Below are 13,585 nucleotides of genomic sequence, written 5' to 3' on the forward strand. Positions count from 1 at the left end.
CATAAAACTGTATTGATTAGTTGAAATGTACGTGTGTTTTATGTTTGGTGACGAGCAACCCCTCAGCACCCGGGGATGGTGACTCTCCGCGCCCTCTCTGACTCTCCGCGCCCTCTCTGACTCTCCGCGCCCTCTCTGACTCTCCGCGCCCTCTGCCTCTCCGCGCCCTCTCTGACTCTCCGCGCCCTCTCTGACTCTCCGCACCCTCTCTGACTCTCCGCGCCCTCTAGGACTCTCCGCGCCCTCTAGGACTCTCCGCGCCCTCTAGGACTCTCCGCGCCCTCTCTGACTCTCCGCGCCCTCTCTGACTCTCCGCGCCCTCTCTGACTCCGCGCCCTCTCTGACTCTCCACGCCCTCTCTGACTCTCCACGCCCTCTCTGACTCCGTGCCCTCTCTGACTCTCCACGCCCTCTCTGACTCTCCACGCCCTCTCTGACTCTCCGCGCCCTCTAGGACTCTCCGCGCCCTCTAGGACTCTCCGCGCCCTCTCTGCCTCTCCGCGCCCTCTCTGACTCTCCGCGCCCTCTCTGACTCTCCGCGCCCTCTGCCTCTCCGCGCCCTCTCTGACTCTCCGCGCCCTCTCTGACTCTCCGCGCCCTCTAGGACTCTCCGCTCCCTCTAGGACTCTCCGCGCCCTCTAGGACTCTCCGCGCCCTCTAGGACTCTCCGCGCCCTCTAGGACTCTCCGCGCCCTCTCTGACTCTCCGCGCCCTCTCTGACTCCGCGCCCTCTCTGACTCTCCACGCCCTCTCTGACTCTCCACGCCCTCTAGGACTCTCCGCGCCCTCTAGGACTCTCCGCACCCTCTCTGCCTCTCCGCGCCCTCTCTGCCTCTCCGCGCCCTCTCTGCCTCTCCGCGCCCTCTCTGCCTCTCCGCGCCCTCTCTGACTCTCCGCGCCCTCTCTGACTCTCCGCGCCCTCTCTGACTCTCCGCGCCCTCTCTGACTCTCCGCGCCCTCTCTGACTCTCCACGCCCTCTCTGACTCCGCGCCCTCTCTGACTCTCCACGCCCTCTCTGACTCTCCACGCCCTCTCTGACTCTCCGCGCCCTCTAGGACTCTCCGCGCCCTCTCTGCCTCTCCGCGCCCTCTCTGCCTCTCCGCGCCCTCTCTGCCTCTCCGCGCCCTCTCTGCCTCTCCGCGCCCTCTCTGCCTCTCCGCGCCCTCTCTGACTCTCCGCGCCCTCTCTGACTCTCCGCGCCCTCTAGGACTCTCCGCGCCCTCTAGGACTCTCCGCGCCCTCTCTGACTCTCCGCGCCCTCTCTGACTCTCCGCGCCCTCTCTGACTCTCCGCGCCCTCTCTGACTCCGCGCCCTCTCTGACTCTCCACGCCCTCTCTGACTCTCCACGCCCTCTCTGACTCTCCGCGCCCTCTAGGACTCTCCGCCTCTCCGCGCCCTCTCTGCCTCTCCGCGCCCTCTCTGCCTCTCCGCGCCCTCTCTGACTCTCCGCGCCCTCTCTGACTCTCCGCGCCCTCGGCGCTTGCTGACTTTTCGCCCTCACTGACTCTCTGCACTCTCGGCGCTCGCTGACTTTCTGCCCTCACTGACTCCGCGCCCTCTATGACTCTCCGCGCCCTCTGTGACTCTCCGCCCTCGCTGACTCTCTGCACTTTCAGCGCTTGCTGACTCTCCGCTTTGTTGCAGATGCTGCTCCCACATTCTCTCCATGCCGGATCCATCACCAACGTTTCTGCGCTATCCTCCTCGTACACAAGTCCCTCCTCCTCCAGCCTCAGCTCCACCCACTCTGCACCGTCTCAGCTCATTAACTCTGCTCCTTCTAGCACACGAGGTAACGCGGACGGCCGGGGTCCTGACGTGAGCACGACTTGGCCTCAGGATTTGCTTACGATCGTCTCCCCACAGGTTCCCCTTCACTTCCGGATAAATATCGACATTCGCGCGACTTGGTGATGCTGCTTCCTGCTCCCCGGGACCGGCCCAGCAGCGCCATGTACCAGAGCGGTCCGGAGAGCACCCAGGTAGGGGTTAATTCCGCCATGCAGACGTTCTGCTTTATATCTGGCATATCCATAGCTGTATTCTCAATTCTGCTGGGTATGTCAGTGCGGCCTGTGCTCGGCTGCAGTGCATTCCTGGAGATGGCGCATGCTCCGCTGCAGCGCATTCCTGGAGATGGCGCGTGCTCGGCTGCAGCGCATTCCTGGAGATGGCGCGTGCTCGGCTGCAGCGCATTCCTGGAGATGGCGCGTGCTCGGCTGCAGCGCATTCCTGGAGATGGCGCGTGCTCGGCTGCAGCGCATTCCTGGAGATGGCGCGTGCTCGGCTGCAGCGCATTCCTGGAGATGGCGCCTGCTCCGCTGCAGCGCATTCCTGGAGATGGCACGTGCTCCGCTGCAGTGCATTCCTGGAGATGGCGCGTGCTCTGGTGCAGTGCATTCCTGGAGATGGCGCGTGCTCGGCTGCAGTGCATTCCTGGAGATGGCGCATGCTCGGCTGCAGTGCACTCCTGGAGATGGCGCGTGCTCGGCTGCAGTGCATTCCTGTATATGGCGCGTGCTCGGCTGCAGTGCATTCCTGGAGATGGCGCATGCTCCGCTGCAGTGCATTCCTGGAGATGGGGCATGCTTCGCTGCAGTGCATTCCTGGAGATGGCGCATGCTCCGCTGCAGTGCATTCCTGTAGATGGCGCGTGCTCGGCTGCAGTGCACTCCTCGAGATGGCGCATGCTCGGCTGCAGTGCACTCCTGGACATGGCGCATGCTCCACTGCAGTGCATTCCTGTAGATGGCGCATGCTCGGCTGCAGTGCATTCCTGTAGATGGCGCATGCTCGGCTGCAGTGCATTCCTGTAGATGGTGCATGCTCCGCTGCAATGCATTCCTGGAGATGGCCCAAGCTCCGCTGCAGTGCATTCCTGCAGATGGTGCATGCTCAGCTGCATGCTCCGCTGCAGTGCATTCCTGGAGATGGCGCATGTTCCGCTGCAGCGCATTCCTGGAGATGGCGCATGCTCCGCTGCAGCGCATTCCTTGAGATGGGGCGTGCTCCGCTGCAGCGCATTCCTGGAGATGGCGCGTGCTCCGCTGCAGCGCATTCCTGGAGATGGCGCGTGCTCGGCTGCAGCGCATTCCTGGAGATGGCGCGTGCTCGGCTGCAGCGCATTCCTGGAGATGGCGCGTGCTCGGCTGCAGCGCATTCCTGGAGATGGCGCGTGCTCGGCTGCAGCGCATTCCTGGAGATGGCGCGTGCTCGGCTGCAGCGCATTCCTGGAGATGGCGCGTGCTCGGCTGCAGCGCATTCCTGGAGATGGCGCGTGCTCGGCTGCAGCGCATTCCTGGAGATGGCGCGTGCTCGGCTGCAGCGCATTCCTGGAGATGGCGCGTGCTCGGCTGCAGCGCATTCCTGGACATGGCGCGTGCTCGGCTGCAGCGCATTCCTGGACATGGCGCGTGCTCGGCTGCAGCGCATTCCTGGACATGGCGCGTGCTCGGCTGCAGCGCATTCCTGGACATGGCGCGTGCTCGGCTGCAGCGCATTCCTGGAGATGGCGCGTGCTCGGCTGCAGCGCATTCCTGGAGATGGCGCGTGCTCGGCTGCAGCGCATTCCTGGCGATGGCGCGTGCTCGGCTGCAGCGCATTCCTGGCGATGGCGCGTGCTCGGCTGCAGCGCATTCCTGGAGATGGCGCGTGCTCGGCTGCAGCGCATTCCTGGAGATGGCGCGTGCTCGGCTGCAGCGCACTCCTGGAGATGGCGCGTGCTCGGCTGCAGCGCACTCCTGGAGATGGCGCGTGCTCGGCTGCAGCGCACTCCTGGAGATGGCGCGTGCTCGGCTGCAGCGCACTCCTGGAGATGGCGCGTGCTCGGCTGCAGCGCACTCCTGGAGATGGCGCGTGCTCGGCTGCAGCGCACTCCTGGAGATGGCGCGTGCTCCGCTGCAGCGCACTCCTGGAGATGGCGCGTGCTCCGCTGCAGCGCACTCCTGGAGATGGCGCGTGCTCGGCTGCAGCGCACTCCTGGAGATGGCGCGTGCTCGGCTGCAGCGCACTCCTGGAGATGGCGCGTGCTCGGCTGCAGCGCACTCCTGGAGATGGCGCGTGCTCGGCTGCAGCGCACTCCTGGAGATGGCGCGTGCTCGGCTGCAGCGCACTCCTGGAGATGGCGCGTGCTCGGCTGCAGCGCACTCCTGGAGATGGCGCGTGCTCGGCTGCAGCGCACTCCTGGAGATGGCGCGTGCTCGGCTGCAGCGCACTCCTGGAGATGGCGCGTGCTCGGCTGCAGCGCACTCCTGGAGATGGCGCGTGCTCGGCTGCAGCGCACTCCTGGAGATGGCGCGTGCTCGGCTGCAGCGCACTCCTGGAGATGGCGCGTGCTCGGCTGCAGCGCACTCCTGGAGATGGCGCGTGCTCGGCTGCAGCGCACTCCTGGAGATGGCGCGTGCTCGGCTGCAGCGCACTCCTGGAGATGGCGCGTGCTCGGCTGCAGCGCACTCCTGGAGATGGCGCGTGCTCGGCTGCAGCGCACTCCTGGAGATGGCGCGTGCTCGGCTGCAGCGCACTCCTGGAGATGGCGCGTGCTCGGCTGCAGCGCACTCCTGGAGATGGCGCGTGCTCGGCTGCAGCGCACTCCTGGAGATGGCGCGTGCTCGGCTGCAGCGCACTCCTGGAGATGGCGCGTGCTCGGCTGCAGCGCACTCCTGGAGATGGCGCGTGCTCGGCTGCAGCGCACTCCTGGAGATGGCGCGTGCTCGGCTGCAGCGCACTCCTGGAGATGGCGCGTGCTCGGCTGCAGCGCACTCCTGGAGATGGCGCGTGCTCGGCTGCAGCGCACTCCTGGAGATGGGGCGTGCTCGGCTGCAGCGCACTCCTGGAGATGGCGCGTGCTCGGCTGCAGCGCACTCCTGGAGATGGGGCGTGCTCGGCTGCAGCGCACTCCTGGAGATGGCGCGTGCTCGGCTGCAGCGCACTCCTGGAGATGGCGCGTGCTCGGCTGCAGCGCACTCCTGGAGATGGCGCGTGCTCGGCTGCAGCGCACTCCTGGAGATGGCGCGTGCTCGGCTGCAGCGCATTCCTGGAGATGGCGCGTGCTCCGCTGCAGCGCATTCCTGGAGATGGCGCGTGCTCGGCTGCAGCGCACTCCTGGAGATGGCGCGTGCTCGGCTGCAGCGCATTCCTGGAGATGGCGCGTGCTCGGCTGCAGTGCATTCCTGGAGATGCTGCGGGTTCCGCACATCTCCCAAAACTCAGTGCGGCCGGGCCCTCGCCTCTGCTCTCATCACTTCTCTCTTTTCTGGTGGTCTTTCAGCGCTGCGTGTACCCCCGAGCTCTGTTCCAGCAGGTCCTCGGGCCGTGCAAGCCGTGCAGTGACCCCAACCTGTCCGTAGCGGAGAAAGGTGAAGACCCCCACACCACATATACAGGAAAGATGGCCGACGAGTCATGTGACTACCTATAGTGCTAAGTGGGAGGGGTTTATTGATGAGTGGGAGGAGCTAATATAGTAGTCACAAGTGGGAGGAGTTATAATCCCATCATTCTTCTGATACATTACAAAGTTATTACAGCTGAAATGATCTGTATCTAATCCTCCTCCCTCTACTCCCGACACGGCTCCACGGCGCCTCCTGATGGCACAGTCCTGGCGGCTCCCAGCAGCTGGAGCCTGGATAGTGGAACACGAGAGTCACTGCCATTCCTCACATCGCACGTCGGGAGCGTCCTGACTCCGACGGGGACCCCCAGGGGCCTGACACAGGGTACGTACACAGCGAGTGCACCAGCAGAATAGTGAGTGCAGCTCTGGGGTATAATACAGGATGTAACTCAGGATCAGTAATGTAATGTATGTACACAGCGACTACACCAGTAGAATAGTGAGTGCAGCTCTGGAGAATATTACAGGAGGTAACTAAGGATCAGTAATGTAATGTGTGTACACAGTGACTGCACCAGCAGAATAGTGAGTGCAGCTCTGGGGTATAATATGGGATGTAACTCAGGATCAGTAATGTAATGTATGTACACAGTGACTGCACCAGCAGAATAGTGAGTGCAGCTCTGGAGTATAATACAGGATGTAACTCAGGATCAGTAATGTAATGTATATACACAGTGACTGCACCAGCAGAATAGTGAGTGCAGCTCTGGGGTATAATGGAGGATGTAACTCAGGATCAGTAATGTAATGTATGTACACAGTGACTGCACCAGCAGAATAGTGAGTGCAGCTCTGGAGTATAATACAGGATGTAACTCAGGATCAGTAATGTAATGTATGTACACAGTGACTGCACCAGCAGAATAGTGAGTGCAGCTCTGGAGTATAATACAGGATGTAACTCAGGATCAGTAATGTATGTACACAGTGACTGCACCAGCATAATAGTGAGTGCAGCTCTGGAGTATAATACAGGATGTAACTCAGGATCAGTAATGTAATGTATGTACACAGTGACTGCACCAGCAGAATAGTGAGTGCGGCTCTGGAGGATCAGTAATGTAATGTATGTACACAGTGACTGCACCAGCAGAATAGTGAGTGCAGCTCTGGAGTATAATACAGGATGTAACTCAGGATCAGTAATGTATGTACACAGTGGCTGCACCAGCATAATAGTGAGTGCAGCTCTGGAGTATAATACAGGATGTAACTCAGGATCAGTAATGTAATGTATGTACACAGTTACTGCACCAGCAGAATAGTGAGTGCAGCTCTGGGATATAATACAGGATGTAACTCAGGATCAGTAATGTAATGTATATACACAGTGACTGCACCAGCAGAATAGTGAGTGCAGCTCTGGGATATTATACAGGATGTAACTCAGGATCAGTAATGTAATGTATGTACACAGTGACTGCACCAGCAGAATAGTGAGTGCAGCTCTGGGATATTATACAGGATGTAACTCAGGATCAGTAATGTAATGTATGTACACAGTGACTGCACCAGCAGAATAGTGAGTGCAGCTCTGGAGTATAATACAGGATGTAACTCAGGATCAGTAATGTAATGTATGTACACAGTGACTGCACCAGCAGAATAGTGAGTGCAGCTCTGGGGTATAATACAGGATGTAACTCAGGATCAGTAATGTAATGTATGTACACAGTGACTGCACCAGCAGAATAGTGAGTGCAGCTCTGGAGTATAATACAGGATGTAACTCAGGATCAGTAATGTAATGTATGTGCAGTGACTGCACCAGCAGAATAGTGAGTGCAGCTCTGGAGTATAATACAGGATGTAACTCAGGATCAGTAATGTAATGTATGTACACAGTGACTGCACCAGCAGAATAGTGAGTGCAGCTCTGGAGTATAATACAGGAGGTAACTCAGGATCAATAATGTAATGTATGTACACAGTGACTGCAGCAGCAGAATAGTGAGTGCAGCTCTGGGGTATAATACAGGATGTAACTCAGGATCAGTAATGTAATGTACGTACATAGTGAGTGCAGCTCTGGGGTATAATACAGGATGTAACTCAGGATCAGTAATGTATGTACACAGTGACTGCACCAGCAGAATAGTGAGTGCAGCTCTGGAGTATAATACAGGAGGTAACTTAGGATCAATAATGTAATGTATGTACACAGTGACTGCAGCAGCAGAATAGTGAGTGCAGCTCTGGGGTATAATACAGGATGTAACTCAGGATCAGTAATGTAATGTACGTACATAGTGAGTGCAGCTCTGGGGTATAATACAGGATGTAACTCCGGATCAGTAATGTAATGTATGTACACAGTGACTGCACCAGCAGAATAGTGAGTGCAGCTCTGGGGTATAATACAGGATGTAACTCAGGATCAGTAATGTAATGTATGTGCACAGTGACTGCACCAGCAGAATAGTGAGTGCAGCTCTGGGGTATAATACAGGATGTAACTCAGGATCAGTAATGTAATGTACGTACATATTGAGTGCAGCTCTGGGGTATAATACAGGATGTAACTCAGGATCAGTAATGTAATGTACGTACACAGTGACTGTACCAGCAGAATAGTGAGTGCAGCTCTGGGGTATAATACAGGATGTAACTCAGGATCAGTAATGTAATGTATGTACACAGTGACTGCAGCAGCAGAATAGTGATTGCAGCTCTGGGGTATAATACAGGATGTAACTCAGGATCAGTAATGTAATGTACGTACATAGTGAGTGCAGCTCTGGGGTATAATACAGAATGTAACGCAGGATCAGTAATGTAATGTATGTACACAGTGACTGCACCAGCAGAATAGTGAGTGCAGCTCTGGGGTATAATACAGGATGTAACTCAGGATCAGTAATGTAATGTATGTACACAGTGACTGCACCAGCAGAATAGTGAGTGCAGCTCTGGAGTATAATACAGGAGGTAACTCAGGATCAATAATGTAATGTATGTACACAGTGACTGCAGCAGCAGAATAATGAGTGCAGCTCTGGGGTATAATACAGGATGTAACTCAGGATCAGTAATGTAATGTATGTACACAGTGACTGCAGCAGCAGAATAGTGAGTGCAGCTCTGGGGTATAATACAGGATGTAACTCAGGATCAGTAATGTAATGTATGTACACAGAGACTGCACTAGCAGAATAGTGAGTGCAGCTCTGGGGTATAATACAGGATGTAACTCAGGATCAGTAATGTAATGTATGTACACAGTGACTGCAGCAGCAGAATAGTGAGTGCAGCTCTGGGGTATAATACAGGATGTAACTCAGGATCAGTAATGTAATGTATGTACACAGAGACTGCACTAGCAGAATAGTGAGTGCAGCTCTGGGGTATAATACAGGATGTAACTCAGGATCAGTAATGTAATGTATGTACACAGAGACTGCACCAGCAGAATAGTGAGTGCAGCTCTGGGGTATAATACAAGATGTAACTCAGGATCAGTAATGTAATGTATGTACACAGAGACTGCACCAGCAGAATAGTGAGTGCAGCTCTGGGGTATAATGCAGGATGTAACTCAGGATCAGTAATGTAATGTATGTACACAGTGACTGCACCAGCAGAATAGTGAGTGCAGCTCTGGGGTATAATGCAGGATGTAACTCAGGATCAGTAATGTAATGTATGTACACAGAGACTGCACCAGCAGAATAGTGAGTGCAGCTCTGGGGTATAATACAAGATGTAACTCAGGATCAGTAATGTAATGTATGTACACAGTGACTGCACCAGCAGAATAGTGAGTGCAGCTCTGGGGTATAATACAGGTAATTTATGTAGTTACTGCTCAGTTTGGAGACGAGGACTGACATCTGCGGTTACTTCTGTGCTTTTACCTCCCGTCTCGTTCTCTACAGGCCATTACTCTCTGCACTTTGACGCATTTCACCCCTCTGTAGGGGACGGGGGTCCAGCGTTACCCAGCAGATCACTACGTAAGGTATTGCTATTATATTCCCCTCCTCTCTTGCGTGATGTAGGAATCGTTATTTTGTGTGACATTATGCATCTGTTCCCTCTTTCTGCTCTGATAGTCAGTGTCATGTCCTGCAGCAGGCAGCTCAGGATGAGCCCTAGGTCTCGGTTGTGTAGCCGGGGTGAGGATGCCGGACATTATGTATTACGGCTAATTACTGTGCTCTCTCCTCTCCACAGAGCCCCCTGCACACGATCCCGGCCTCTCCCACCAGCCCTCAGTCTTGCCTTGATGGCAGTAACTCTCCGCTCTCGGGCAGTGCCAGCAGCGGGGTCTCCTCCTTGAGTGAAGGCACCTTTCCTGGCTGTCCGGATGGAACCCCCAGCACAGACCCCCGGACTGAAGAGCAGCAGAGCGGATGTTTCCAGCACTACCCCCCGGTGCGGTACAGTCTGTCCGATCCCAATGGGCTCGAGGCTGCAAAGGTCCAACCTTGTCGAAGTCACTCGGCACCCACTGGGGTCACCCCGCCCCGGTCGCCCTGCGGGGAGCGTGATGACGGGAACGCAGAGCATGATCGACTACGGAGATCGAGGAGGAACTGCCACACGGCCAAAGAGCAAGCGGCGCGGGTCGGATGGGATCACAACATGGGCAAACCATAGTCATAGACTAAAATGACGGAGTCTGAGGGCAAGAGGGGGTCGGTGTGTGGAGCGTGCAGGGGCCGGAGGGGTCAGTGTATGGGGTGAGAGGTCCGTCTATGGGGGATTGTATGGGGTGATGAGTCGGTGTATGGGGTGAGAGGTCCGTCTATGGGGGATTGTATGGGGCGACGAGTCGGTGTATGGGGTGAGAGGTCCGTCTATGGGGGGTGTATGGGGCGACGAGTCGGTGTATGGGGTGAGAGGTCCGTCTATGGGGGGTGTATGGGGCGATGAGTCGGTGTATGGGGTGAGAGGTCCATCTATGGGGATGTATATAGGGCGATGAGTCGGTGTATGGGGTGAGAGGTCCGTCTATGGGGGGTGTATGGGGTGAGAGGTCCGTCTATGGGGGGTGTATGGGGCGATGAGTCGGTGTATGGGGTGAGAGGTCCGTCTATGGGGGGTGTATGGGGCGATGAGTCGGTGTATGGGGTGAGAGGTCCGTCTATGGGGGGTGTATGGGGTGATGAGTCGGTGTATGGGGTGAGAGGTCCGTCTATGGGGGGTGTATGGGGCGATGAGTCGGTGTATGGGGTGAGAGGTCCGTCTATGGGGGGTGTATGGGGCGATGAGTCGGTGTATGGGGTGAGAGGTCCATCTATGGGGATGTATATAGGGCGATGAGTCGGTGTATGGGGTGAGAGGTCCGTCTATGGGGATGTATATAGGGCGATGAGTCGGTGTATGGGGTGAGAGGTCCGTCTATGGGGATGTGTATAGGGTGACGAGTCGGTGTATGGGGTGAGAGGTCCGTCTATGGGGATGTGTATGGGGCGACGAGTCGGTGTATGGGGTGAGAGGTCCGTCTATGGGGGGTGTATGGCGCGACGAGTCGGTGTATGGGGTGAGAGGTCCGTCTATGGGGATGTGTATGGGGCGACGAGTCGGTGTATGGGGTGAGAGGTCCGTCTATGGGGATGTGTATGGGGCGACGAGTCGGTGTATGGGGTGAGAGGTCCGTCTATGGGGGGTGTATGGGGCGACGAGTCGGTGTATGGGGTGAGAGGTCCGTCTATGGGGGATTGTATGGGGCGACAAGTCGGTGTATGGGGCGTATGGGGATGTGTATAGGGCGATGAATCGGTGTATGGGGTGAGAGGTCCGTCTATGGGGGGTGTATGGGGTGAGAGGTCCGTCTATGGGGGGTGTATAGGGCGACGAGTCGGTGTATGGGGTGAGAGGTCCTTTTGGGAGATGAGTCAGTGTATGGGGTGAGAGGTCCGTTTTTGGGGGGTGTAAGGGGCGAGGAGTTTGTATATGGAGTGAGAGGTTCGTCTATGGGGAGTGTTTGGGAAAGGGGTCGGTATATGGGGTGAGAGATTACTCTGTGCAGGGAAGGGTTCTTTGTTGTGAGGGAGCAGTGAATAAAGGGTGTCTGGGGTGAGGGGTGGTGTGAGGGGAGAGGGGTGGTGTGAGGGGTGAGGGGGTGGTGTATGGGGTGAGGGGGGGTGTCTGGGGAGAGGGGGTGACGGGTGGTGTATGGGGAGAGGGGTGGTGTATGGGGAGAGGGGTGGTGTATGGGGTGAGGGATGGTGTATGGGGAGAGGGGTGGTGTATGGGGAGAGGGGTGGTGTATGGGGAGAGGGGTGGTGTATGGGGAGAGGGGTGGTGTATGGGGTGAGGGGGGTGTATGGGGTGAGGGGGGGTGTATGGGGAGAGGGGTGGTGTATGGGGAGAGGGGTGGTGTATGGGGAGAGGGGTGGTGTATGGGGAGAGGGATGGTGTATGGGGTGAGGAGTGGTGTGTGGGGTGGTGTGTGGGGAGAGGGGTGGTGTGTGGGGAGAGGGATGGTGTATGGGGAGAGGGATGGTGTATGGGGTGAGGAGTGGTGTGTGGTGTTTGGGGTGGTGTATGGGGTGAGGGGTGGTGTATGGGGTGAGGGGTGGTGTGTGGGGTGGGGTGAGGGGTGGTGTGTGGGGAGAGGGATGGTGTATGGGGTGAGGGGTGGTGTATGGGGAGAGGGATGGTGTTTGGGGTGAGGGGTGGTGTATGGGGTGAGGGATGGTGTATGGGGTTAGGGAGATTGTATGGGGTGAGGGGGATGTATGGGGTGGGGGGGTGTATGGGGTGAGGAGTGGGGTGAGGGGTGGTGTATGGGGTGAGGGGTGGTGTATGGGGAGAGGGATGGTGTATGGGGTCAGGGGTGGTGTATGGGGAGAGGGATGGTGTATGGGGTCAGGGGTGGTGTATGGGGAGAGGGATGGTGTATGGGGTTAGGGAGATTGTATGGGGTGAGGGGGGGTGTATGGGGTGAGGAGTGGTGTTTGGGGTGAGGGGTGGTGTATGGGGAGAGGGATGGTGTTTGGGGTGAGGGGTGGTGTATGGGGTGAGGGGTGGTGTATGGGGAGAGCGGTGGTGTATGGGGAGAGCGGTGGTGTATGGGGTCAGGGGTGGTGTATGGGGAGAGGGATGGTGTATGGGGTTAGGGAGATTGTATGGGGTGAGGGGGGGTGTATGGGGTGAGGAGTGGTGTTTGGGGTGAGGGGTGGTGTATGGGGAGAGGGATGGTGTTTGGGGTGAGGGGTGGTGTATGGGGTGAGGGGTGGTGTATGGGGAGAGCGGTGGTGTATGGGGAGAGGGATGGTGTATGGGGTGAGGGGTGGTGTATGGGGAGAGCGGTGGTGTATGGGGAGAGCGGTGGTGTATGGGGTGAGGGGTGGGGTGAGGGGGGGTGTATTTGGTGTCTTTGGCTCCTGAATGATGAGGATGATGATGGTGACTGTGCTCCTCTCGCCCCTGCTCTCCTTCCTGTCATCTGTGTTATTTCCAGCTTGTCTCTGGCCCCGTCAGCGCTCGGTGTTTCCGCCCCCGGGTGTCACCTTTTGATGTCTACGACGGTAGCGAGGATCCTGTCCCCTCCATCACCATCAGACGGTTCCAGGCTCCCTCGTTATTGTCTCCATATTGTCGGCTCGGCGGTGCTGTGTTGTGTCTTTGATGCTCAGCTTCCCGCAGGGTGTGTGTATATACGGTGTCCGCATGTCCCTGCACACCGTGTGCCGTCCGGTCTGTGTGTAAATACGATTCACTGTTCTATTGTGAGATTTTTTTTTCCTTCAGATGGTTGTTATATGAAAATAAAGTTTACCGCCCTAAAAAATCTACGAAATTACTGCCTGCCTGTCTGACGCCCCATTATACACAGAGGATACTGACCAGAAGAGCTCGCAATGTCACATGCCCTCTGGTGGTCTCTCTGAGTATAACGTCACATGCTCGCCCTCTGGTGGTCTCTCTGGGTATTACATCACATGCTCACCCTCTGGTGGTCTCTCTGAGTATAACATCACATGCTCGCGCTCGTGGTCTCGAGTATAACATCACATGCTCGCCCTCTGGTGGTCTCTCTGGGTATAACACCACATGCTCGCCCTCTGGTGGTCTCTGTGGATATAACATCACATGCTCGCCCTCTGGTGGTCTCTCTGGGTATAACACCACATGCTCGCCCTCTGGTGGTCTCTGTGGATATAACATCACATGCTCGCCCTCTGGTTGTCTCTCTGGGTATAACATCACATGCTCGCCCTCTGGTGGTCTCTGT

General features: G+C 57.1%; 1 protein-coding gene across 5 annotated transcripts in view; it reads left to right on the forward strand.

Moving 5' to 3' along the window:
• The window catches only part of DOCK3 (dedicator of cytokinesis 3), a 301,507-nt gene extending 291,148 nt beyond the window's left edge, over positions 1 to 10,359 (forward strand). For 3 of the 5 annotated variants that reach the window (XM_073562529.1, XM_073562530.1, XM_073562531.1), the window contains 6 exons: positions 1,647 to 1,794; positions 1,869 to 1,984; positions 5,269 to 5,356; positions 5,600 to 5,719; positions 9,276 to 9,358; positions 9,574 to 10,359. In XM_073562529.1, coding sequence (XP_073418630.1) covers positions 1,647 to 1,794; positions 1,869 to 1,984; positions 5,269 to 5,356; positions 5,600 to 5,719; positions 9,276 to 9,358; positions 9,574 to 9,999 — 981 coding nt within the window. In that variant the 3' untranslated portion in view covers positions 10,000 to 10,359. The remainder of the gene's footprint in view (positions 1 to 1,646; positions 1,795 to 1,868; positions 1,985 to 5,268; positions 5,357 to 5,599; positions 5,720 to 9,275; positions 9,359 to 9,573) is intronic. The other 2 variants (XM_073562532.1, XM_073562533.1) reach the window with 2 other exon arrangements.
• The last annotated feature ends 3,226 nt before the right edge of the window (positions 10,360 to 13,585 follow it).

Source organism: Dendrobates tinctorius, unplaced genomic scaffold (genome assembly GCF_039654945.1).
Source record: "Dendrobates tinctorius isolate UK_male_01 unplaced genomic scaffold, ASM3965494v1 ptg000357l, whole genome shotgun sequence".
Taxonomy (NCBI): Eukaryota; Metazoa; Chordata; class Amphibia; order Anura; family Dendrobatidae; genus Dendrobates; species Dendrobates tinctorius.